Source organism: Dermochelys coriacea, chromosome 15 (genome assembly GCF_009764565.3).
Source record: "Dermochelys coriacea isolate rDerCor1 chromosome 15, rDerCor1.pri.v4, whole genome shotgun sequence".
NCBI lineage: Eukaryota > Metazoa > Chordata > Testudines > Dermochelyidae > Dermochelys > Dermochelys coriacea.
The window spans coordinates 12,755,127-12,779,904 of record NC_050082.1 but is presented as its reverse complement, the minus strand read 5'-3'; the positions used below and the strand labels follow the sequence as shown (position 1 = coordinate 12,779,904).

Sequence of the window (24,778 nt, the reverse complement as noted above, 5' to 3'; positions counted from 1 at the left end):
CCCAGACCCAGGGGTCCTCCTCTCCCTGGGGAACCTCAATCCCCTAAGCCCACCTCACCTCAATAACCCACTGCCAGTCTTCATCTACCCCTTCCCTCAAGGGCAAACTGCAGTCTGAAATGGCCATTCATCATCGGCAAGGAGGTTAGACCTGGTGCTGCTTCCTTCCCTGGCTGCTTCCCCACAGCCCTAGTACCTCCTCTGGCCCTGAAAGCAAGGCCTCTGCCTGCAGGTTTGCCAGGCTGGTGCTTCCCTACCTCCTGCCCTTCCCAGAACTGCACTGTCCAAGGTACCCTTTTCTCTATCCAGGAGCCAGATCCATCTCTCTCTCCAAGGCTGGAAAGAGACTGACTACCCTTTCTGGTCTGCCCTCTTTTATACTGGCTTGGCAAGCCCTGATTGGGTGCCTCCCAGCCTTCTCTGATTGGCTCCCATTCCCCTCCAAGGGCTGGGTTTTAACCCTTTCTGAGCTGAAGCACGGTGACTGCCCCACTACACATACATCGAGATTTTCCTGGAGGGAGATTTTTTGGTTCCTACTAAGTCATGTTTCCATCAAAAAGCATAATGATAGTAAAGACCAAGTGCCATCCAGTCCTGCCATCCAAAATGATGTTGTGAATATCGGGCTGTCTGTTAGACAAGATTTGATAATGTTTAGAGGCTAGGATGAAAGGGCACCATATTGTTTTGACAGGACAGCATAGTTTCTGAGAGAAGAAGCTGGTTGGAATGGAACTGTACAAACTTGGACATATTGAATTTGAATGAAAAGGCACCAGTTATTCCATTATTTGGTTTCCTTTTCTATGATGATGGATGTTTAGGACAATATTGGGTTAGCTAGAAAATGGAGGTTTTCAAAATCTGCATACACATTTTATCTATTTTACCCATTTTTGTGTTTCATACAGTTCTAGAACAGGTTCCTCATTCTGTTGAAACACAAAATGGGGACAGGGGAAGCATTTTCAATTAATTTTGAGAAGAGCAAGGGTTAGATGTGTACAGTGTCTCTCAGAATGCCACCACCATAGGAGGATGTGCAGCAGGATTATTGTTTTGGAGAAGCCTATGATGTAAGAAGGAAACATCTGGAGAAATAGTAAAAGGAATAATCACACTCATGATTCAAGATGCCTTGCAGTGAGTAGTTTATTTGCCGCGTTTGTTCTTTCGTGCATAGGTTTGATTCTTGGGCTGGCATGGCGCTGGCTAGAGCAAGTCGAATTCAAGACAAGTTGAACTCCAATGAGCTGAAGAGCGATGGCCCCATTTGGAAGCACTCTACTCCCGTCCTCAACTGCTTTAAACGAGCCCTGGAGATCGACAGCTCCAATCTCTCTCTCTGGATAGAATATGGCACCATTTCCTATGCCCTGCACTCTTTTGCATCCCGACAGCTGAAGCAGTGGAAGTTAGAACTTCCTCCTGAAGTTGTGCAGCAGGTGGGGGTCTAAGTTAGAGCTGTGTGAACTTTGAATTGCATATTTAAACCTTATAATGTTTCTGATTAAAGCATTCAGTACTATTGGTGTGGAACTGCTACACTGCATGGTGACTTAGCAGCATTGCTAGTCACAGCATCCACCCAGCCCTAGTAAAAATAAACATGTAACTTGCCAGCGTGAGCACTTTTTGAAATTTTGTTAGTTTCTTCTCAAAATTAGTCTGTCTGAGATTTGAGCCTACTTAGACACTTCCTCCAAAGATCGCTCAAAAATGGCAGAACCAGCAGGAAAAAAAAATACTTATGAATTTGTAATGAACTGCAAGAATCTACAATACATTTACTTTCCCTGTTAGTAAACTTCATACAAATTACTTCAGAATAAGATGAAACACCTCTTTTTAAATAGGCAAAAGACCAGAAAATTGGGCAGCTCACATTTGTATCCACACAACATCATTTCTCTTGTGTCATAATGAGGGTTCTCTTTTTGTTACATTTGGGTTATTTACTTAAGCTCATGATCGAAATTGTTCAATGACAAACATCTCAATAGCATTTTCAAGGAAGTAATTTATGTGATGATTGACTCCTGACCAACAGCCATGCATAAAATATCTTGATTGTGAAATTTTCTACTGATCCAAGGCGGAAAAGCAACTTTAATCTTTATAAACTTGGGTCACTAGATATAGTCAGTGTTGTGCCCCCGTCTTTCTGACTGATACATTTATCTTCCATCCTAACTCTCAAGTATCAGATTACAGTGAAGGAATGGAAATTTGAAGGGGGGGGGGGGGAAGGTGAATTGTCTCTGGTCTGTGAGCTGTTAAATACTCAAGAAAATCTAAAGTTCCCCAGTATATGAATGGAAGAGAAGGTGCAATGAGAACACCTTCTCCTCCTGCCTTCTCAAAGGCTCTCTTCCATCCTGCAAACGTTCTATGAAAACGTGCTCTGAATCCTATTCCTCAGCATGAAGTTAAACCATAATTACTTTTCCAGCAAAGGTAACTAAAGAATATGCCAGAAAAAATATGGAAGAGGAGACTCAAAGAAACAGTACTGGTGTGAACCACTGTGTGGAATTAAAATGAACTTTCTTACATGAGCTGAGTGGGGGGAAAAAAGGTCTTAAAATATCCTGTTGCAGAAAAGTAGATAAATCACAATCTCTGGAAACAGAGACTTTTTTTTTAGATAACTTTAAGCATCAGGAATCATGTAGGGATATATGACTTAATTGATCTTTCTAACTGAAAGTTAGATGGCTTCTCAGTGAATAAGATGAGCACCTTGAAGTGGTTCAGTATAAAGAGTACTTGTCTCTCTCAGGAGCATCGTATGTCATTGGGGAGATTTGGAAATCATAGAAACACTTGCTGTGTTCAGACTGTCATGTCTGGAAGCCTGCAATAAGAGGCATGCAACCTGAGCCAATCAGAGTTTGTTTTGAATCTTTCCCCCATGCTTTTCCATGTAGTTTGTTCAGAGGCATATCTTCTCCTAAATCTTACTGGGGTTTTACTTGCGGAATGAGATATGAATTAATCAACTTAAGAAATGAGGCACTGTCTTAAAGACCATTGTTCTACCCAATATCCCTGCAGATGAAGACCAAATGGTCATTACTTGTGTTTCTGAAGAGATCCATTAAAGTAATACTGTGAAATGGAAGGTGTTTGTATCCTGAAAGCAGGAAAGAGTTAGGACTGTCTGATAAGATTTCAACTTAACTGCACTGAAAGTTAATTGGTTATTTTCTAATCTTTTATATTGTCAGAATTTTAAAAATACCCTTTTTTGATCACACAGTGCTAGATGTGTGAAAACCACACTCTCAGTTAACTCAGGGTAGTGAATCATTTTCTTCAACACTTCTTGAGCTAGGCACAAAAGGAGCTGAAAATCCCATTTGGAAAACATGGGTCTTGGGAGGATCCCATGTTCAGAGAAAATGTATCTCAAGAGGCTTAGTTGTCATTCTTGTTTTTTATTCAAAAGTCTCTAAGAGTCGCTAATGCTGAGTTAGGTGAACTGCAAAGAAAAATAAAAACTTGAGCTGAATTTCTGTGTTGAATGCCCCCATTAAGGAAGTTCTGAGGGATGTTCAACACAGAGTGGTGTTTGGCTCTTTGGTAGACATTGGTTTATGGAAGCTGTCGCAGATGTCTCAATACAATTTAATGGTATTTGTGATGTCACAGAATGATGCATTTGGCATGTCTTCAGTGAATCAAGAGGTTATAAAAGGGTTCCACTAAGGTGGGGAAAGAATGTCTAAAAGGTTAATTATAACGTTGAATGCCTCCCACAACTTAGTGCAGAGCTTAATGGATAAATCTGGACTTAAATTTTTGCTTTGCAATTTGCCTTTATATATAAAATGTTTTTAGAGCATATTTGTCCCAAGGGTTGGAATTCAGATTTTTGTCTTGCAGTAAAACAATCAGAAGTGTACAAGGGTGTTCCCATGAAGCAAAATGAACATTATATGAGCTGCTGTTAATTTGGATTATAAACAAAGTGGTGGCTGTCAAAAGCCATACTCCATAGCAACAGATGATCTACTGAAATAGCATCTCTAAACAAACATGTTTGTGGAAAATGCGCTGAGTTGATTTGAATTCATGAAGGCTAACTTCAGTGAATCTCTGTGCCTCCCGGAAAAGCAAAATAAACATGTAGTCAAATTTACTCATCCAGGTTCTTGCTGTTCTTTAGTGGATGCTATGAAAAGTATCTTAGCATGTTCAGGGTCTCAACTTCTCAATTCCTATTTATTCATGAAATATTAAAACTAATGGTGAAAAGTCAGACACCTAACCAAGGAGATTACACCAAATCAATTTTTCGGATCCTGTTTTTAGATTTCTTGCTTCTTCTAAATAATTTGGGAAGGTGGTCACTGTGGAAAGGGAAAGAAATCCAGGGCTCTTTCCCAGCAAAATTGTGTCCGATTGGCATGAGTTCTCTGATACAACAGTGCCAGAATTAGTTATTTATTTATTTGTGATTTGGTAGTTAGAAAGATTTTTTTATTTGTCCACATACAAATTGTGGTGTAATTATTGAGAGGTGAGAACCATAGGACATCGTGATTAGAGTAATTTTAAGAGTATAAATGTTTGTTAGCACCTGTACTCCCATCTCTTCCAAAGCTCTCGAGGTGTTAGCATCCCAAATGTTAATGGGAGGAGATTTTAAATTACATTTTCACCTTTCCCAGTTTTGAGTGTTCACAGGTTTGAATATTTACCACCTTCGCATTCTGTATTTCTATATGTAGTACCACCATAGAAGTGTGCAGAGCTTTACACCCATAAGAAAAGAAGGCTCTTGACTATGTTACTGCTCTTAGTTACATTGTAACCATACAAGGTTTACTGTGGACTGCCATGTAACAGTGTGTTATTACATCTCTAAAGATTACTTGTAATTATACCTAAGAACTCCAGAATTAATTACCTTGAAGTCTCAAATCATTACAGTCCACGCCATTCTTCACAATAAAGACATGCTCATTACTGTCTTGTAAACCTATCACAGTAAAGTATTTATTAAGGAATCGAGTGGACAATACTTTAGTTACCATTTGTAACAGAGTTATAATGTGGGTACAGACCAGCCAACTTAAGTTTCCATGCACCAAATCAGAATTTTTTTTTAAAATGGCTTCACTCTTCTTTTTAAAATGAATGTGTTATAAAGGTATAAACCTTTGAAAAGGCTAAGCTTTCGGTGTAACAAAAGGTGAGTTAGAACAGTGTGATTCTCCCTTTTAGGGATATATCTGTTTAAAAACAAACACAAAACCACTGTTGTTGTATACCAAACCATAATCAAAGGGATTCTTCTTGAATGAATTATGTAAAAGGGGGCAGATGTATTTCAAGAATATTTTCTGTTCAAGAAGTTCATAATTAATATTTAACATTTATATTTAAACTCTGTAAAATAAAGCAACACTTTTCCAGACAGTACTTAAGATGCTGTCATAACTTGATATTTTTAAATATTTTTTAGTTCAGCCTCTTGGAAGGCTAACCTTAATTTATGCTGTTTTGTTTTGTAAAAATCGATACTGCTGCCTTGTTTATGAGGCTTAATATCAGATTCTTACCAACTATTATAAAATGTATTTTTTTGTGAATTCTAATGGCCTGTGTTCTAGTAGACTATTAGTTGCAGAGTTAGGCAAATATCCCTAATTCTTATTTTTAAATATATGTGTTGAGAGAGTTGCTTACAATGATGGAAAAGAAACGGAATCACTGTCTGTTAATTTCTCCACAAGTGTTTTACATTTATACATTTTTTCTTACCGCTTTATTTGAGTCATTAATGTGAGAAGGCATTTAACTGAATGAAACACAGATTCATATGCACCACATTTTGAGTTTTCAGAAGCCATTTGGGTAGTTGGATACATTTTGTATGCTCTGCCATTAAATCCAAAGGATTTTTAAATAACCTATTGCTTTTGTGAACTTTCATATGCAGTAAAATAAATTTCAACATTGTTCATCCCAGCTAAGGGTGAACTCATGTTTTCAGCATCTTGTCCCATTGCAGATGGAAGAGCGTCGAGACAGCATGTTGGAGACAGCCAAACTCTGCTTTGCTTCGGCATCTCGCTGTGAGGGAGATGGAGATGAAGAGGAGTGGCTTATTCACTACATGCTGGGAAAGATTGCAGAGAAGCAAAAGCAGTCTCCAGTTGTCTATCTGTTTCATTACAAACAGGCAGGTCACTACCTCCATGAGGAAGCTGCCAGGTATCCAAAGAAGATTCACTACCATAACCCACCAGAACTGGCCATGGAGGCATTAGAGGTAAAATGGAAAAACACACACAAAAGCTTGGTGCCAGATCTACTAACTAAACTGAATCGGAATTTAACAGCTGTTACCATGTTTTCAGTGTGTTGAAAATGTTGCCACACATACATAGTTTAGCCAGTAGACACCATTTTCTGTTTATAAACCTCTGTGTTTTAAAATTTTGTTTTTTCTCTAGTTAGTTGAAATAACGATAATCATTATTATTAGAGTAGTGGCAGTAGATGTGCATTGTACTTTAGAGATGGAAATATATTCAAGGCAAAAACCAGGAATCAAATGGAATTCCTAAATGCTTGCATTATAAAGCCAGTTTATAGGTATGGTACTGGTATCAGATAATGCTGCTATTTATCACTTATTTAGTAAGAGTCAAATTCGCTTTACCCACATAAAACTCATCAGTCAGACTGTGAGGTTGAAATGTAGGTGGTTGGGGTGAAATCCATCCCCTCGCCCAGAGGCAGGGCATGAGCCCATGGGCTGACGTAGTAGTCACAGAACCTCTGCATCCATGGTGCAGCTTGTTAAGGACATTGGCTGTAGTATGTACCCAGTGACCTCCTCCTCATTGCTTCATTCCATTGCCTGGAGGGAGCACATTTTTGCTCTAAGAACCTGTGCCGTTTACTTGACTGGAATAGACAGGAAATGTCCTGATGAGGTACATGTGACAGCAAATAACTTGCTCTGCAAATCTCAGAAATTTTTGCAGAGCAGGGCCTACTTCTTGGAACTGGTTTCAGAATTCTGAGCTCTCTACTGATTTAATGGACTGTGTTTTGTTTTCCTAGGTTTACTTCCGGCTTCATGCCTCTATTCTGAAACTTGTGGGGAAGCCAGACTCTGGGGTGGATGCAGAGATATTACTTACTTTCATGAAGGAGGCTTCTGAGGGACCATTTGCCAGGGGTGAAGAGAAGAACACTCCAAAAGTTACAGAAAAGTGAGTGCTAACTTCCAGAAAATACTCTGAAAACATGCTTTTTCCACACCAAGTAGGCTTTTAATGTAAAGATTTATTATTTGTGCAGACACCTACATAGATTCAAAACAGGTGTGCCACAAACTATTACAGTAACAATGAACGTGCTGTAAACCAACAGAAGCCCCAAAATGTTAAGACTTTAACTCACTCTTATGGCATCTAGTATTCCACATCATAGAACTTACATTATTGATTTTTCTGAGATCTCTGCAATATATAGGCACAATGTAGGGAGGAAGGTTAACAAGAGAAGGGGACAAGTTAATCTTTGGATACACTGCTGAAACCATTATTTTTGATTAATTAGCAGATGCTGTACTTAAAAGTCCAGCTTAATTTATTGACATGAGCCCTCTAGCTTTGGTTTGTTAATGGCTATAAAATAAAGATGTCTTGACACAAACCATTGATGGGGATCCAGTTTGCCCTTTTTCATTTCTTTACTGTGTCTTATGGTGAAAATCCATCTTGTTGATGTTGCTAATAGATTTGATTATATACAGAAGATAATGATGCAAGAGGAGCAGTCAGTTTCCTTTTAATTTACATAGACACTGACTATGCTAATACTCTTCCTTTTCATTTTTCTCTTCTTCCTATCTACCCAGGGAAAAGACTTGCATGATTGATGAAGACTCTCACTCTTCTGCTGGAACAGTACCAGGCCCTGGGACTTCCCTGCCCTCATCCTCTGGTCCAGGTCTGACATCCCCACCTTACACAGCCACTCCAGTTGACCACGATTACGTCAAATGTAAAAAACCCCGTCAGCAGGCAACGCCGGATGGTACAGTCCCTGTTCTCAATACTGCCAGCACAGGGAGGTGCTCTAATCATGGGGGGCTTGACCTGGGAAGCTCAATCTGCTCATTTCAAGGAGGGTGATGGGTCTGTGGTAACACGGGCAATATTGCTGCTCATTAACTTCATAAATTCACAGTGGTCAGAGCTTTAAATAAAACATTCAGGGTCGTCACCTCCCACCCAAACTAAATGGGAATGGGGGTGGGATGGCGTGTGTGGCTATTAAAAGGTCCTTCAGTAATGTGGCATATCTCTAGAGCCAATCATGTACTACTTGAGCTTATGAGGAAAGACTTGGGTTTAATTGTTACCTGAGGTTGTACCATTTCAGTGCTTCCTTGACTTGGTGAGAATCTGAGCAAGTTGGTTAACTTTTTGTGATGTTCCATCCAAAACAATCTCACCAGAGTTTATCCCATTTGGAATGAGGCAGGTGGCGACTGTCTGAATATTGCTTATCTCAACACAAGGTGATTTGCATGGTGGTCTAATAGACTTCATCTTTTAATTTTTTCTTTATTATTTACAACAACTGGCTAGCAGCACATTTCTGTGGATCATAAAATAACAGCTGATTGGTTTAGAAAGAAAAGTAGTAGGGCAGTATAGTGGTGTCGTTGCAATACAAATGAATAGAAATCTACTATTTAGGAAACCTGACACTATCTTTTGGCAGGCAATTTTGTTTCAACATCACCACTCTGGTGACCAGCTTAGCTATCTGTCCCTCTGGATCTGTGGCTACCAACATTCATGAATAAAGTACATATTCTGCAGAGCGCTTCTGCAGGTGAATGTTGATGGATTACAGCATCCTCCTTGAGGAACTGCTGTTCCTGATCTGAACTTATTTCTTTTGGGTGGGCTGCTTCCATGTCTGTCAACATTTCAAAAATAACTAAACCATAAAAATGTGACCCAATTTTGAAACCAGTAGCTAAATGTCCAGTACCCGACAAGGTGTATTTGTTCGCTTTTCTTCCCTACTAATAAATAACTCCTCAATTTAAAACCAGCAGAGGGTTCTTGCACTTCTTTCACTAACCTGAACATTTAAAAGTTTGTTTTATCCAAACCTTCATTTCAGTATGCAGTAATTCGTTCACGGTTTTAATAGAGAGACAGACTTTGTGTGTGTAAAATATGTGTGTGTACACATGCACATTAGTGTGAATGAGTTGTATATAGGCAGGCACTTATACTGCTTTAGCTGCTCCGTGTCCTTTCTCTACCAGTCTTCTGTGTGTGTGTGTGTGTGTGTGTGTGTGTGTGTGTGTTTGTGTGCGTGTGTAAAATATAAATGAGAGAGAGAATAGGGATAAAGATTTCGGGCCTGATCCAAAGCCTATTAAAGTCAATGGGAGTCTTTGCATTGACTTCAGTGGGCTTTGGATCAGATCAGCCTCATACAGCATGTGCCTGGAAAACAAGAAGTTTGTTTATGTAGCTAGTATGCTTTGGAAATCATTGGACAGTCACCTTTACTTGTTGGCAGGTACATTATTTTCTTCTGTTATCAGCCACAGATAGTCAAAGATTCTTCTAGAATAATTCTGCTGTTACTTGGATGTGGGGCCAATCATTATCTGCTTTTTCCCCCCCCCCCACTCGTTGTGGAGACTGACATTGCAAACGAAAAATGTAAAAAAAAAAATTAAAAGTATCCTAAAATAATATGCACTGTGCGATTCAATTCTCTGTCAGACTACATATGCATAGGCCCTACAGCTTGCTGAAATGTTCTGTGGAGACAAATGAGTTGTTGCAGTGCATGTCATGAGTGCATTCACTCACAAGAAGGCATAATGGGTGATGGCATACTAATTTCCCGATTGGAGGAAGGTGGGCTACTTAGCAAAACCAAAAGGTGCAAGCTAAGGAGCTGCTACATCCATCAGGGCTGAAGCAGCAATTATAGGAGCTGCAAGCCTGGCATAGCATAGCTGCTGTCACAGCTATAGAGATTGTCAATTGGTAGAAGAAGCCAAGTTAGGGTGCCCTCTTGGAAGGTAGAGTGTGTCTATTACAAGTAGAATTGCAAAGCACTGTACCAATCATAATACCTTATAAATTGCTGGCAAAGCCAAACTGCAGCAGCAGCACACTGAAGAGCCCCAGGAAATTAAAATATTTGCCTAGGGCTGCTGTTGCAGATGGAGGAGTGCTAACACATTGGGAAGCTCACCTTTGTGTCACCTGTGTGTGTGTGTGTGTGTGTGTGTGTGTGTGTGTGTGTTACTAATATTGCATTGCTTTGCATTAATTTGCATAATACTTTTGTTAAAATATGTACTTTTTAAAGTAAAGTGCTACTGACATCTTTAACGCAACCTAATTGCTGCAGAAGTGTGGTGTCTGCATTTCCATTATACTGTTCCTTAAAATAGTCAATTGCTTTTTTTTTTTTTTTTTTTTTTTTTTAAAATATAACTTATTACTTTGGGGAAACTTTTTGCTATTCTGACACCAGTTGAAATGGCCCACACTGGCATTGTTCATGAATGAAATAGTTTGGCCCAAATTCAGTTCAGGTATCTACCCTAATTGTCTTAGTATTTTTATGTACTTATTACCATGGCACCTGACAAAGGACAATAATATAAGTGACTACAATAGATCCCCCACACAAAAATCCCCTCTGCCTGAATTGCCAAAAGCAAACTTGGTAAATAACTCAGCAAGGGTCCATAGTCAAACAAATGCTTTACCAAGATATCTTGTACTGTACCCTGAGGTCAGCAAACTGGCTGACTTCAAGAGAGAGTGAGTTCATCCACAGACAGGAGCCCTTCACTGAAAATCACTGGACTCCAGTCCTCAAGTGTGCACCTCTACACAGCTAAAATGTAAAGGGCAAGCATTTATTTTCAGGTGATGTAGCTGTAATGTCCATATAGTACTATGTAGTGTAGTTGTATCCATTTTGGTCCCAATATATTGGAGAGATAAGGTGGGTGAAATCATATATTTTAGTGGACCAACTTCTGTTGGTGAGAGAGACAAGCTTGCACCTTATCTCTCTCATATTGTACTATAACTGTCCAGCATATTTCTATATCTGTGAAAAGATGGACACGAAATTTGGAAATGACCGCTATATTGTAGACCGTTTTGAATCCCTGTAGTACTGGTTTAGAATATCATGCTTTAGACAAACTGGAAAATATAGAGCAATAAAAGCTTGTAGAGTAGTACAGTACTTTATTGTACAGTACAGTACACACATTTCTAGCCCTGTCTCCCTATGGCAGCTGCTGACCTGCATCTTTCCTTCAGGAGGCAAGAAATATAGCTGAGATGCAGCTAGTGTTTGCTGGCAGTTGTGCATGCACAAAACAGGCGGCTGCTTCTCTCGGTGCTCTTTCTTACCCATTCACCAGGCAACATCCCCTTTTCCCCTTTGTGTTAGCCCAGTCTCTCCTTTTCCCTCCCCTTCACATCACTGGTTTTGTAACCCAACAGAGTAAAAATCTGAATTTAACAGTGAATGAACCAAATGTAGACCGCCATTATTTACTTTTTTAAAATAGCAATCTGGGATTAAATAGGACATTTGCCTCACCTAGGATATCACTAGATTAACTTACCCAGCTAGAGGAGCAACTTTCTATTGAATGCACAGTGATTAAGCCGTGGATATGTGCAGCTCTTCACAGAGAGACAGGGAGAAAATACAGACTTTCAACAGTTAGTCTCAATGTGTTCAGCTAATACCTGTTTTAAATATTGAAGTTAATTCAGAAGGAGGAAAAATAAAAGGTATCTAAATAAAAACAGTTATCCAAATAAGAAATCTAGTTCTCAGAGAGAGAACTGAAAAGTTTGTCCTTTTGCTGTGGCATCTGTCTTTTGAATATGTTTATGTTCAGCTATGTATGTATCTATCAATGAAGGGTTTTGAGACAGTGCAGAAAATGCATGGAATGCCCATTGCTACTGTAATGCTGAAACATTATATTGTTGTTGTCTTTACCCTTGTCATTTACTGCCTTCTGTTCAATTATATGTGATCATCCTTTTTTTATGTTTATCTTTGCTTGACTGCTTTTGCAACCAATATTGCCCGTGCTGCCCCTAACCTTTATACAGTTCTGTTCCCTAGACATTTTCTTCCTGCTTTTACCTGTCACGGCTTGCTTCAATAATAGGCAAAAACTGCATGTTAAGCTCACTGGGAAAGGCTACTTGCTTCATGCTGTGGGAGGAGTCCCACTTCATAATCCGTTGGTCCTGTGATTCTGCAAATGATATAGAGATGTGCAGTTTCTGTGAGAGTGGGATTCTTAAGATATTGATGAGTCAAAGGTGATCCATGAGGATGTTGTGCATCAACTTGTCACGGGTGCCAAGAATTTAGTAAGACTCAAAGAGGGATCGAACACTTATATGGATAACAAGAATATCCAGAGTTATAACAGTTAATACAAACAGAGTTTTGGAAGGGATACAAAATCCTCATGCATCAGAGTTTAAACTAATCTCTCACTATTAGAGATTAGAATGAAACCTTCATGGCAGGAGATAATTACACATTTGACTACTGTTGTGATTTTGCACCTGTCTCTGTGGCATCTGGAACTGGATGCTCTTGGAGACAGGACATTGGACTAATGGCTCCAGGATGGCAATTACTATTATCCTTTCTGTAATTTAATCTATTTGCTGCCCCTATTTTAATGGGGTTGAATGAGGAAAAAATCTGAAATTGATATTCAGTATAAAAATATATAAGAATCTGACCAGATAAATGGAATGTTGATGGTAGAAGTATAGCAGTTGTTAGTTACTAGTTACTGATATGTATCTAATGATTTGATGAAACTAGACCCAATCCAGGATTACATCTTTGACTCATTTTGTAAGGGAAGTCCCTTCTGTACATGGAGAGAGATACTCTGCCTCAAGTGGTGAAGCTGCTCCAATGCAAAACTCAACTTTTTATCTTTTTCTTTTAAAAAATAATTAATTACATGAAAGTGCATTTTGATTCCAGATTTGTGTAGTGTCCTCTATTATGGCTGGAGTCTATTTCAAGAATCACAGTGGTATGAGGCCAAGTAATCCCAAATGTTTCGACTGCATACCATTGAAGATAAACGTGTTTGTAAGCTAGAGTTCTCTGAGTTGATGGTCACTAAGTGTATTCCAGTTGAGGTGCATATGTGTTCCATGCACCTGAGATGGGCAGATTTTTTGCCTGACCTGCACCTTTCTCCTCCTCCCACTCTGAACCAAGGGCATAAGGGGTGGTGCAGACCTACCACTTCTCCAGTTCCTTTCTACTGCATGTAGTCTGAGACAGAACTTCTCTAGTGTCCGTAGCTTTAGCTAGTGTTCCTGTTCAAAAAATCAGGTGCTGTTAATAGTTTTAGCAGTTTTAGATAGGTTTCAGAGTAGCAGCCGTGTTAGTCTGTATTCGCAAAAAGAAAAGGAGTACTTGTGGCACCTTAGAGACTAACAAATTTATTAGAGCATAAGCTCTCGTGAGCTACAGCTCACTTCATCGGATGCATCCGATGAAGTGAGCTGTAGCTCACGAAAGCTTATGCTCTAATAAATTTGTTAGTCTCTAAGGTGCCACAAGTACTCCTTTTCTTTTTGCAGTTTTAGATAGTGTAGTTAAAGTAGTTCAGAGGTCTGGGGGCACCCCCACCCAAACACCCCTCCCCCGGTATGGGGTTGCCCAGTATGCCCAAGATCCCAGGGTGGGCAAGTCCTATCCCTGGGTCTTCCTGGTCACCAGCTTCCACACTGCATGCCTCTATTGCCTTGGGGAAGCTCATAATCCTCCTAAGTGCAGTATCTGCTCTTGCTTTCCTTGCTGAACCCATCAGTCCCATGAATTCAGGCTTTCAAGATTCCTGATGGACAATTGTGTGAGACTTCAGTCTTATTCTGGCCCATCACGCTCCTCTCACATCAGACAGAAGCATTAAGAAGCACCCCTTTGATCATGGTGGTCTCCGCCTCCAGGGCTACTCAGGGCAGAGTTAAAGACTCTTCCAAACGGAGACCTGAGGAGGGTAAAAGCAAACATTTTCGCAAGACACGTGTGAAATCTCCTGCCAAGTCCTCACCTAAAAAGAGGACCTCCTTGCTGACAACTTCTAGGTCAGTAAGACCCCACACCTTGATACGGATGTGTCTGGAACTCCTAAGGAGCATGGTACTGGTTCCTTGAAATGGAGAATCAAAAGTCCCCCAAAACAGTTGATAACCAAAGGGACAGGACTATCTCTGGTAGTGACAATGGAAAGAGGAACATGGACATATCCTACACTGATAGTACCAGCATGAAGAGATAAGAAATCATTGTTATTGAAAACCACTGTCCTTCTGAAACCAGCACTGCTAAGGGACAGAAACTGGGTCCACTCTCCATCAACAGACTAGATACTCTATCCCGGAGGACCTTACCATTTTTGCAGATCTGGAATTGCTGATACTGTGAGATCCGGTCCCCTAACCAGGGACCTTCTAACACCATCACTTCACCACTCTCCTGTACTATCAGCCAACCAATACATAATGAGACCTGGTACTGATGGTGCCACCTATCAACATAGAGGCCTTATTTTCTTCCACTTAGTCTGGAATTAGTGGGAGAGCTTCACCAGCTTTAACGAGGCAGGAAGTCAGCCCTGACAGAGACTCCAAGATATCATGGGTGCCTTCATATTCTCATAGGAAGGACTGCCCAACTCAGGACCAATGGTACCCTCCTCTCTGGAATCCACCCCATTACCTCTATGATCCCTTGCACTAGCCTTATTGGTATCCCTGAGATCCATCTTTGTGACTCCCAAATTTTTGAGATCTCAATGAGAGGCAAGGCAGGATTCCCACTTGGGAAAGAACCTCAACTTCATCAAGAACGCTCTGAAAAGAGGAGAAACCCATAAAGCTGGAACCATTCACCCCTGTGGGATGATTATCATTGTCCTCATCAGATGAGGTGATCACACAATCACCATCACCACCTGACTATAGGCAGTTCCAAGACCACCTTGGGAGAATTGCAGACACGCTGCAGATACCTCTGGATAAAATGCAGGACATCACTCATGAGCTATTAGGTATCCTCCAAAGAGCTGGTCCCAGAAAGGAGGCACTGCCTATTATTGAAGCCATTTTAGAACCAACCAGAATCGTCTGGAATACTCCAGCTACTTGTACTGTCACTCTGAAAAGAGCAGAGAAGAAATATTTTGTACCATTGAAAGAGATGGAATACTTACTTATTTTCATACTCCAAACTCTGTAGTGTTGCAGGCTGTCACCAAAAGTGACAAGCAACATCAACCCAGATTTACACCCACAGGCAAGGAGGCCAAATGTCTAGACCTCTTTTGAAGAAAGAACTTCACTTTGGTGAGTGTACAGTTCCATTTAGTGAAATAGAACCAAGCTTTAAAGTTGAAATATGGTTGTATTAATTAATTAGCCTCCTAGTCAATGGCAGCATCTATAATTATGAGAAGGGATTCATTCCAATCCTCCAGATTTACCAAAGAAGTCCAATCCGCTGTGGAGGATCTGCCTCTTGAGAGAAATAAGCCATTCAGTGTTACATACTCTTAAAGACCCATGAGCAATTCTTCACTCTCTGGGTATCTATACCCTGGGGCCACAGAGGAGGTATCCTAAACCTCAGTCTTACAGGCAGCGTCAAGCCCCATAACCATTCTACCATCAAAGGATTTATGATTCCTAGCAAACACCAAAGATTACAACCCAGTAAGCAGAACTTTTCCTCTTCATTCTCCTTCCAGCCCTAGCCTCCCACCAAGAAATCCTTTTCATGGGGCTTTCAGAAGCCAAGAATCAGGCCCCTGACACATACACAGGATTCCTGCACCCTTTTTGGAGGTCATCTGGTTCACTTTTTCTCAGCATGGCACCGAATAACGTCAAACAGATGGGTTCTAGAGGTTATTACTACTGGTGATATGACAGAGTTCCTGTCTGTTCTCCTTTCAGAACCCCCTTCCATGTCCCTCTTCAGTGACCCCTCTCAGAAGAAGATGCTCAGAAAGGAAGTAGACTCCTGCTTTATCTGTAAGCCATAGAACTGGTACTGCTTCAGCACAAGGGAAAATATTCTACTCAAGATATTTCCTCTTCTCCAAGATGAATATACCAAGATTAAAAACTAGGAACAATATAATCCACAAACTAGCTCGAACCAGTTGTGGAACAGATGCTCACGCCTTGTAGACAGCCACCTTGGTCTCCATCTTAAGAACATAAGAACAACATACTGGGTCAGACCTATGGTCCATCTAGCCCAGTATCCTGTCTTCCAGCAGTGGCCGGAGCCAGATGCTTCAGAGGGAATGAACAGAACAGGGCAGTTACCAGGTGATCCATTCCCTGCCATCCAGTCCCAACTTCTGGTTGTCAGAGGCTTAGGGAAACCCACAGCGTGGGGTTGCATCCCTAACCATCTTAGCTAATAGCCACTGATGGACCTATCCTCCATGAACTTATCTAATTCTCTTCTGAACCGTTATTCTTTTGGCTTTCATAGCATTCCCTGACGATGAGTTCTCCATAGGTTGAATGTAGATTCAATGAAGAAGTACTTAATTATGTTTATTTTAAACCTGCTGCCTATTAATTTCATTGGGTCAACACGGTTCTTTTGTTACATGAAGAGTTAAATAACACTTCCTTATTCAATTTATTCATACTATTCATGATTTTATAGACCTCTAATATATTCCCCCTCCGTCGTTGTCTCTCTTCTAAGCTGAACAGTTCCAGTGTTTTTAATCTCTCCTCATATGGAAGCTGTTCCATACCCCAATCATTTTTGTTGCCTTTCTCTGTACTTTTTCCAATTCTAATCTGTTTTTTTGAGATGGGGCGGCAACCAGAATTGCAAGCAGTATTCAAGGTGTGGGCATACACTGTGGATTTATATAGGGGAATTATATTTTCCATCGCATTACCTAACTCTCTTTCCTATGGGATCCTAACATTCTGTTCATTTTGATGTTTTGTTTGTTTGACTGCTTCTGCACATACAGCAAATGTTTTAGGAGAACTATCCACGATGACCCCAAGATCTCTTTCTTGAGAGGTAATAGCTAATTTAGACCCCACCATTCTGTATGTATAATTGGGATTATGTTTTTCAGTAAGCATTACTTTGCATTTAGCAACATTGAATTTCATCTGCCATTTTGTTGCCCAATCACCCCGTTGTGTGAAATCCCTTAGTTAAATAGAAAGCTGATTGCAAAGAGTTACAATCTTGAGTAATTTTGCTTTCTCAGCAGTTGAATATCTGGCTCCCTGTCTTCGCCCATATTTTACTATTACTACTGAAGAGAAGCATCAGTAATACAAGGGTACAACCAGGCAATAACAAACTCATCTATGGTGATCTCAAAACCCCTCCAAAATGCTGCCTTTGGTCCAGGAATCTCTTCTGGTTAGTTGCCAAGCTCTCAAAACCTTGGGACTATCAGCAAAAACTAAGTGGCGCAGAGGCTGTGGGGAAATAGTGGAGGTAAAGAATTCAAGACCTGATCACCAGATCCTATAGACCAGCCATCTAGCTTCACCATGGCACAAAAGCTGTGGATCACAGCAGACCACATCAGAATTTCATACAGATGTTTGTAATTACCACTACTCAAATGGAAAATGAAGTATAGCCTGTTATGTGAATGTGGAGAAGACTGCCAAACCAGGGAACAACTAGTGAACCACTGCCCTGCAAGATTTTTCTCTGAAGGGAAAGCCTTGATTTATTCCAGGCCACCTGAAGCCACCGAGCAGATGACAGACTTGGATGTTGACCTTTTTAATGTTGCTTTTCAGGTTGACCTACAAAAGAAGAAGAATCCTCGAGAAGAAAGTAGGCTGGAGGCCCATACTAGATTTCAGACAGCTGAATGCCTTCATCTGCCTCCTATGGTTCAGGTGATCACCCTGGCCTCTATAGTTCCCTCTTTAAACAAACGCGACTGGTTCATAGCTCCTGATTTAAAGAATGCTTATTTCCACACAGACATCCACCTAGCACACAGGAGGTTCCTTCAGTGCACCATCTGTTTGGACCATTACCAATACGGAGTGATCCCCTTCTTTTTTTTGATGGTGCTATGAGTGTTCATAAAGGTGACATTGGTAGTGGCAGCACTTTTGAATTACCAGGGCATACCACTATTATTCCGGTACCTTGAAGTTCTGGCAACTGATGGGGAAGCTGTATCAAGAAGTTCAGAGGACAGTCCTATCTTTAGTCCAAGTCCTATGTTCATTAGGACTCCAAGTAAATGTAGAAAAGTCCCATTTTAGCTCCTGTGCAGATTATACATTTTATTAGAACAGTCCTGGATTCGATCAGAGCCAAAGTATACCTACCTCTGGAGAGGTTCCAAGCTATGAAGGAGCTCATCACTCAGCTTCAGCTGTGCCTTCAGATAACAGTATGATGCTGTCTCTTCCTCCTACATCACATGTCCTCTTATATGTATGTGACACTCTTTGAGACTTCATCTCTGATATCTACATGTGTGGTTGTGGACAAAGCAGTCTAATATCCCCACAGAGTTCTGACTTAGCTTATCTGGTAGGAAAACAGATTGTGTGTGTGTGTGTGTGTGTGTGTGTGTGTGTGTGGTGGTGGGGTCTCTTCGTCCCTCCCCAACCCATGAAAAGATGGGTCACAGACACCTCCGTACTAGGCTGGGGAGGCCATCTGAATGAACATATAGCACAGGGTAGTGGTACCCAACAAGAATCACAGTTACACATCAAACCTCCTAGTTTGTGCAGTCTGCATGAAGCCTTCAAACGATTTCTACCACTTATTCAGACCCTACGTGTTCAGATCATGTCAGACAACAGGACAGCAGTTTATTATATCAATAAATAGGCAGGAGCAAGATCCAGCCTTCTTTGCATAGGATCTGTCAGTGCCCTCTTTCCCCTCTGCTGAAAATACTTCTAAAAGTTATTTGTGGTACAGAAGGAACTGGAGGGGTAGTCAGTTTTCACCGCCCCTTATGCTCTCAGTTTGGAGCATGAGGAGAAAGATACAGGCCTGGATCAACGGACATTGCTAGCAAAAATTTCTGGTCTTCAGGCTCATGAAGTGCACGCATACCTCAAGTGGAATACACATAGGGGCCACATATCTCAAAGAACTCCAGTTACTGCCAAGGTAAATAACAATATTATATTCCACATGCAGTAAATCTGTGAAGCCGCAGCCTTTGAACAACTATCCTTATGGAGTGGGAAGTCTGAGTCTGACACTTTTGATAAATGTCATCAGTTACCACTCGACAAATATGGTTGTTCGAAGGTTTTTCTTTACTTTAAAATGAAATAGAATACATATGTCACATACCAGAAAAGCTTTGTGTACAGCTCACATGTGTTTAAGGCTCTTTGTTTTAGCACCTTTTTCTACTGCTATCTGAACGTCTACCCCAGTTGAAAGATCGTATAACTACTAGAACCCATGCCCTTTCTCCCGATATCCAGGATAGTATCCTAAAGAGGAAGCTTTATGTTTTACCCTTTCTTCTCTTTGAACCTGGTATCTTCCCACAGATATAGCTATACCTAGGGCCTTCTCCCCCTTCTCTCTCATCTCAAAAAAGAGTTTCATGGGGTGGAGGGTGGGGAATCTGTCAATCAAGTGGAATAGCAACTTCATTGATAAAAACTAAATACCTCATTAATAAGGTTGTAAAAAGGCTTTACTTTCTTACTTTTCTCAGTTACTACATCCTTTGCAAGGACCTTCACAGTTTCATAATGCAAAACAGATTCTGCCAGGCAACATGCTATTCTAAGAGGTTTACTACATTATATTTATGCCTTTGCATGTAGCCTCTTGTCCAGTGCTACTGTATACTTGCTATTTCAGGCCAGTCTCACATTTTTACACACCGTTACCCTCTTCTTTTTTCATTCCTGCCATGCTAGTGAACATCCACAGTTCAGATGACCAGGTATATTCCATATGTATACTGGTATATGTAAAGAGTTCACATCAATGGAATAGAATGTTGACATAGAATAATGATCTCCTGGTACTAAAGAAGTGCTGAGATAAAGAGAGACACTGATCCTTTTTCAAAGTTATATTAAAACACCATTTTTTCCAAATAACTGATAGGCACACATAAGTGTTTTTATTTGGATATTAGTGAAATAGAGTGGCAATGGCTTCGTGTGCTATTATAGAATAGCACTATTCTACTTTTGGTTTATGGATCAGCCTTGTGAACTTCAGTCAGTCAGAAACTAGATTAACCTTAGCATACTTTTAAGAAGAGAATGGAGATCTGAGAGAAGTTCTAGTTCTTTAAAATGTCATAGGTAAATACTTTCTCTTCTGCCACCTGAATGACTAAAAAGGGTCTTCACCAGATACAATGGAATGGAAATTACTGCAGTGTTTAATGAAACCTCCCTTCCCTTCCTTGCAGTCTATGAACAATGTTAATTTCTAAGTTTGAAACTTGTCTATAAAGGGTCCATCTGCATTAATTTTTCAAATCCTGAAATTATCTTTCTAGCAAGACCTATATTCAAATATGTTTCTGTAACAACATGTCAACAGAAGTCAAAACCTCTTTGTAAACAGGACGAAAGGCACTTTTCCTTTCTGCTTATCCCTCCTGCACACTGGGGCTCAATGTCCGAAGGTATAAGGAGATGATTCTTTGCTGGAGCAAAGCAGAATTTTTAAATATTTTTTTTTTATGTAAATGTACATCTGAAGTAAACTGTAAAAGCTTAACACAAATTTGAGGTCCGCTGAATTTCTCTACTAAACAGCTGTGTTCACTAAGCAATATACGGTGTCCTCTGAGAAAACATAAATTAATTTTAGCTGGTGTTGTGTGGAAATAATACACTTGTAAACTTTCACTCAATATTTTTTTCATTTTTTGACCCAGGTAGTTTTGGGTTTTTGCAAAAATGTCTAAGAAATGGCCATTTTCATATTGAAAACATGAAATTTTAAAAATTGCATATTTTTGATAAAGTTTGAGGTTCCTCATTTTAAAATGGTCACATTTTCAAGTAAAAAACAAAGTTTACAACTTTCCTATTTGAGGTTTTTTTACATTTGGGAAAAGGAAAGGGCTTGTTAATTTGTTTTGTGTTTTGAAACAAGAATTACATTTTTACTGAGGTAATATTTTATTTTAACTTCTTTACATTCTTCTAGTCTTAACCAACCAATTATTTTTCTTTTGTTTCTGGAGGATAATAGTAAACAGAAATCTTAACCCTTCTGCTATGTGTGATATCCCAAAATTATGCACTTTAAGATGTCTCTAGTGATGCGAGATTAGAGGATTTTCATGGAAGAATAATTGTCCTGGCTTCTTCATTTGCAACACTGCGGACATCTCTCTGTTTCTTCTCCTTAGCCTCCTCCTTTGGACCCTGATTCAACAAAGCACATAATTATGTGATTGGGATTTAGGCAAGTTCAGTGGGACTGTTCACATGCTTGAAGTTAAATACATGTATGTTTGCAGAATTGGGGTCTGGGTCTTTACCAAACACTGCTTGCTCTCTAATGTTTCTACTGTATCACTGAAATCTTCTCTCTGTCCATCACTTGCTCTTGATTCACATTTTAATGTTTCCTGCCCAACTATACGAATTAGACATTTAAAAGAGTTCTTATAATAAAGTTTAGATTTGTGAGCACAATTCTGCAGTACTTACCAGAGCTGCAGAATATATGGCGCATTGGCAATTCTCTTCCTCTGCTGGATTCCAACCACAAGGCTCCCGTCTTTTAACAGAATGTATTAAATTACCATAAGCAGTAGATAACAAAAATGTATCTCAGCTTTTATTATAGAAACATAATATCAATAAAAAGACACATCCATTTCAAACTCCAGTCTTCAAGACCTGGGCATGTTTGTCACATCTCTTGCCTCAAATAGATGGAAATTCTGTTCCTTCCAACATTTCTTTTCATTCACCTTGTCACTCCTGAAATGTCTCAGTGTAGAATTACCCTTTTCCCAGTACGCTTTTCTAATAGGTGGCCTTTTAAATTTGGTGAAGACAAGCAGCTGCAACCCTGACTTGACCATTTGGCAGTAGAGTGATGCTTGCTGCATATCTCTCCCTTTCAGCTGGTAAGTATTCTGATTATGTTTTCCTTTTCTCATACCACTGAAGAGAAGACACAGCTCACACTCCCCTTTCCTCTCTTCCTGTCTCTTAACACATCAATTTAACCTCTTAATTCTAATCCTTAAATAACTTATTTTGCCCCTTTCTACGTTTCTGCTCTCCTCCTCTGGCACACACTCTCCAAATGTCTTCAAATGCTTTTTTCTAAGGTTGGTACCTTCACTTTTGCTACCCCCATGTCAGGAATTGGCTCCCTCTTCTTGTTTACCTAGACTCCTTTTCCTCCTTCAGATCCCTCTCTAAAGTGCAGTTCTACTCCAAAAGGTGACTATGTAAAAAGACACTTTCATGCTCAGCAGATCTGCTCCCTTTGTGTAAGCAGTCATGTCTACTGAGTTTAGTGACAATGGTAAGATTTTCTAAAGTACCTAAGTGACTTAGGCACCTGAGACCCAGTGATTCCCACCCCCCCATTGACTTAAAATTTATAAAATTTTATCCTATAAGTCTTTATGGTCTTGTACTACTGTTAGCACTGCAGAGACACTACAGTTGTTAGGGTGTGAGTTGGATTCCATTCCTTCGCATGTTCGTCAACAAATTGATTCTGTGCAAACATATTGAAGGCATTTGGTGTGATTCTTTGCTAAGTCTCTTTGAGGCACAGCACAGAACTCACAACCTTGGAAGTGGGAGGGCAAAGGTGACTACCCCACCTTTTCATCTTCCAATTCTGGGCTGCTGAGAGGACTGTAATGGTCCCGTAGGATAACATAGGGATCCCCAGGGGCTGCTTTAAATGGAATCCCCGTAATGACCCCATCCTCGGCATACTTCCTTCACCAGGCCTTGCAGTGGGGCCTACACAATTGTGTGTACATTGACTATAGCAAAGGAGAGAATCTCTCACATTGAGTTTGTGCAGGTGTTGCTGAAAGCATAATTTGGAGTTCTATAGGTGTCAAGAGTGCTTAATTTGGGACCTTCTCAGCTGGTGCTGGTGGATGAAATAGAAAGAACACAGCTTGATTTGCAGATTCTAGGATGAGTTTGCAGAACTGGCAGTCAGACCGCATCTTTTGCTTGTAAACTGAGCCCATTTGATATAGACATTATTGGAACAATAAACAAGTAGCTTTACAATGCCACATATGCTATACATAGTCACTTCTAAAGTTGTTTGAGAAATGGAAAAAATATTCATGAAAAATGTATCCCTTCCTGTCAGAAAAATCCTGAAACTTTTCAATCGGCTCAAGTCATTTCTCAGAATAAAACTGCATTTTAAAGCTCATGTATTGTTGTTACAGTTGTGCCAAAAATGTATTGGGTACTGTACAAACATACAGGAATGTACAACTCCTGCTCTGAAGATCTTCTAGTCTAAGCTTTCAGGGATCTTTCCAACCCTTAATAGTAATCCCCTTTACTAAACTACTAGGCCATATGTTATCTTTTTTCTTTCTTAGCTTTTAAGACTTTTTTGGCAGGGAATGTTTGTATATTTCCAGATAAACGTAAAGCACTGTATATGTTTTAATTATTTCTTAATAATCAAAGCTAATATAGTCTTGACACCAGTCTCTCTCTCTGGGCTCCTACTCACACTCACAAATTGAACCATGCAGATGGCTAGTCTGACAGTCTGACATCACAGTAAACTACCATGTCCAGAACCTGAAATTGTTGCTGGCATGGGAGAACTGAGAAGGTGATTCGCTCATCTTTTCTGGGGGAGAGAGTGCCTGGTGTTGCTCTCTAGCAGTCATCTCCGCTTGATTAGCGGAGTGACACTGATAGGCTCCAAAGAGAGCCATGTACAGCCCTTCTTGACAGTGGGACAGTTACAGCAATAGGAGGCATTTGAGGGTAGGTAGAGAAGTAAAAGGAAGTGGGGAAAATGGGGATTCCTGGAAGACTCCATACAATCAGTGCTGAGTTGTCTAGTTTATGGTTTCTGATATCAGTAATCCATGCCTGTTTCCATAGCACTGTCCTACAGATTCTAATTACTGCTAAGGTAGTTCACTTACATCCTGACTCACAACACACTGTCCTGAAGAACTCTTAAGTCTGGAGTCCTTTTATTTGTAACTAATGTAGTGTCTTTGGAGAGGCCTAATTTTGGAACCCTCGCTCTTGTTCCCATTGTTATTTGCAGTGCAGGTTCAAAGTGTGTCCAGTGTAGGAACTTCTTCAGATGGAGTCTGAATCTTGATGCACTAATGTATATGTTTTAAGGTATTTTGAGCAGAGACTATCTGTAATGTGTGGATATTAGCACTTCCCAGCCTCTGAATTACTATTAGTTGAATCCTGGCAACAACCTAATAATCTCAGACTCTCATTTTACAACTTTTATGCTGAATTTCAATAGCAGCTGGGGGTGGAGTGCATTGAATATGCAAGTTTTTTTCATTTCTATTCAGGCCACCCCTTATCTTATCCTAGTGTCACCTTGGTGTGTATTTGGAAGTAATGCACACCACCATGTAATATATCAACAGTCAAAGCAAGTGAAGGAAAACAGTCATGCTCACATGCCCTATACACAG

General features: G+C 40.1%; 1 protein-coding gene across 16 annotated transcripts in view; it reads left to right on the top strand.

The window, feature by feature from the left end:
- CABIN1 (calcineurin binding protein 1) overlaps window positions 1-24,778 on the top strand; it is a 230,800-nt gene that overhangs the window by 45,899 nt on the left and 160,123 nt on the right. For 9 of the 16 annotated variants that reach the window (XR_006275953.1, XM_038373072.2, XM_043498472.1 and 6 more), the window contains 4 exons: window positions 1,187-1,448; window positions 6,008-6,286; window positions 7,087-7,238; window positions 7,889-8,067. Coding sequence is in view for 15 of the 16 variants with exons in the window: in XM_038373072.2 (XP_038229000.1) it covers window positions 1,187-1,448; window positions 6,008-6,286; window positions 7,087-7,238; window positions 7,889-8,067 (872 nt within the window). In the remaining variant the exon portion in view is untranslated. The remainder of the gene's footprint in view (window positions 1-1,186; window positions 1,449-6,007; window positions 6,287-7,086; window positions 7,239-7,888; window positions 8,068-24,778) is intronic. The other 7 variants (XM_043498477.1, XM_038373076.2, XM_043498476.1 and 4 more) reach the window with 3 other exon arrangements.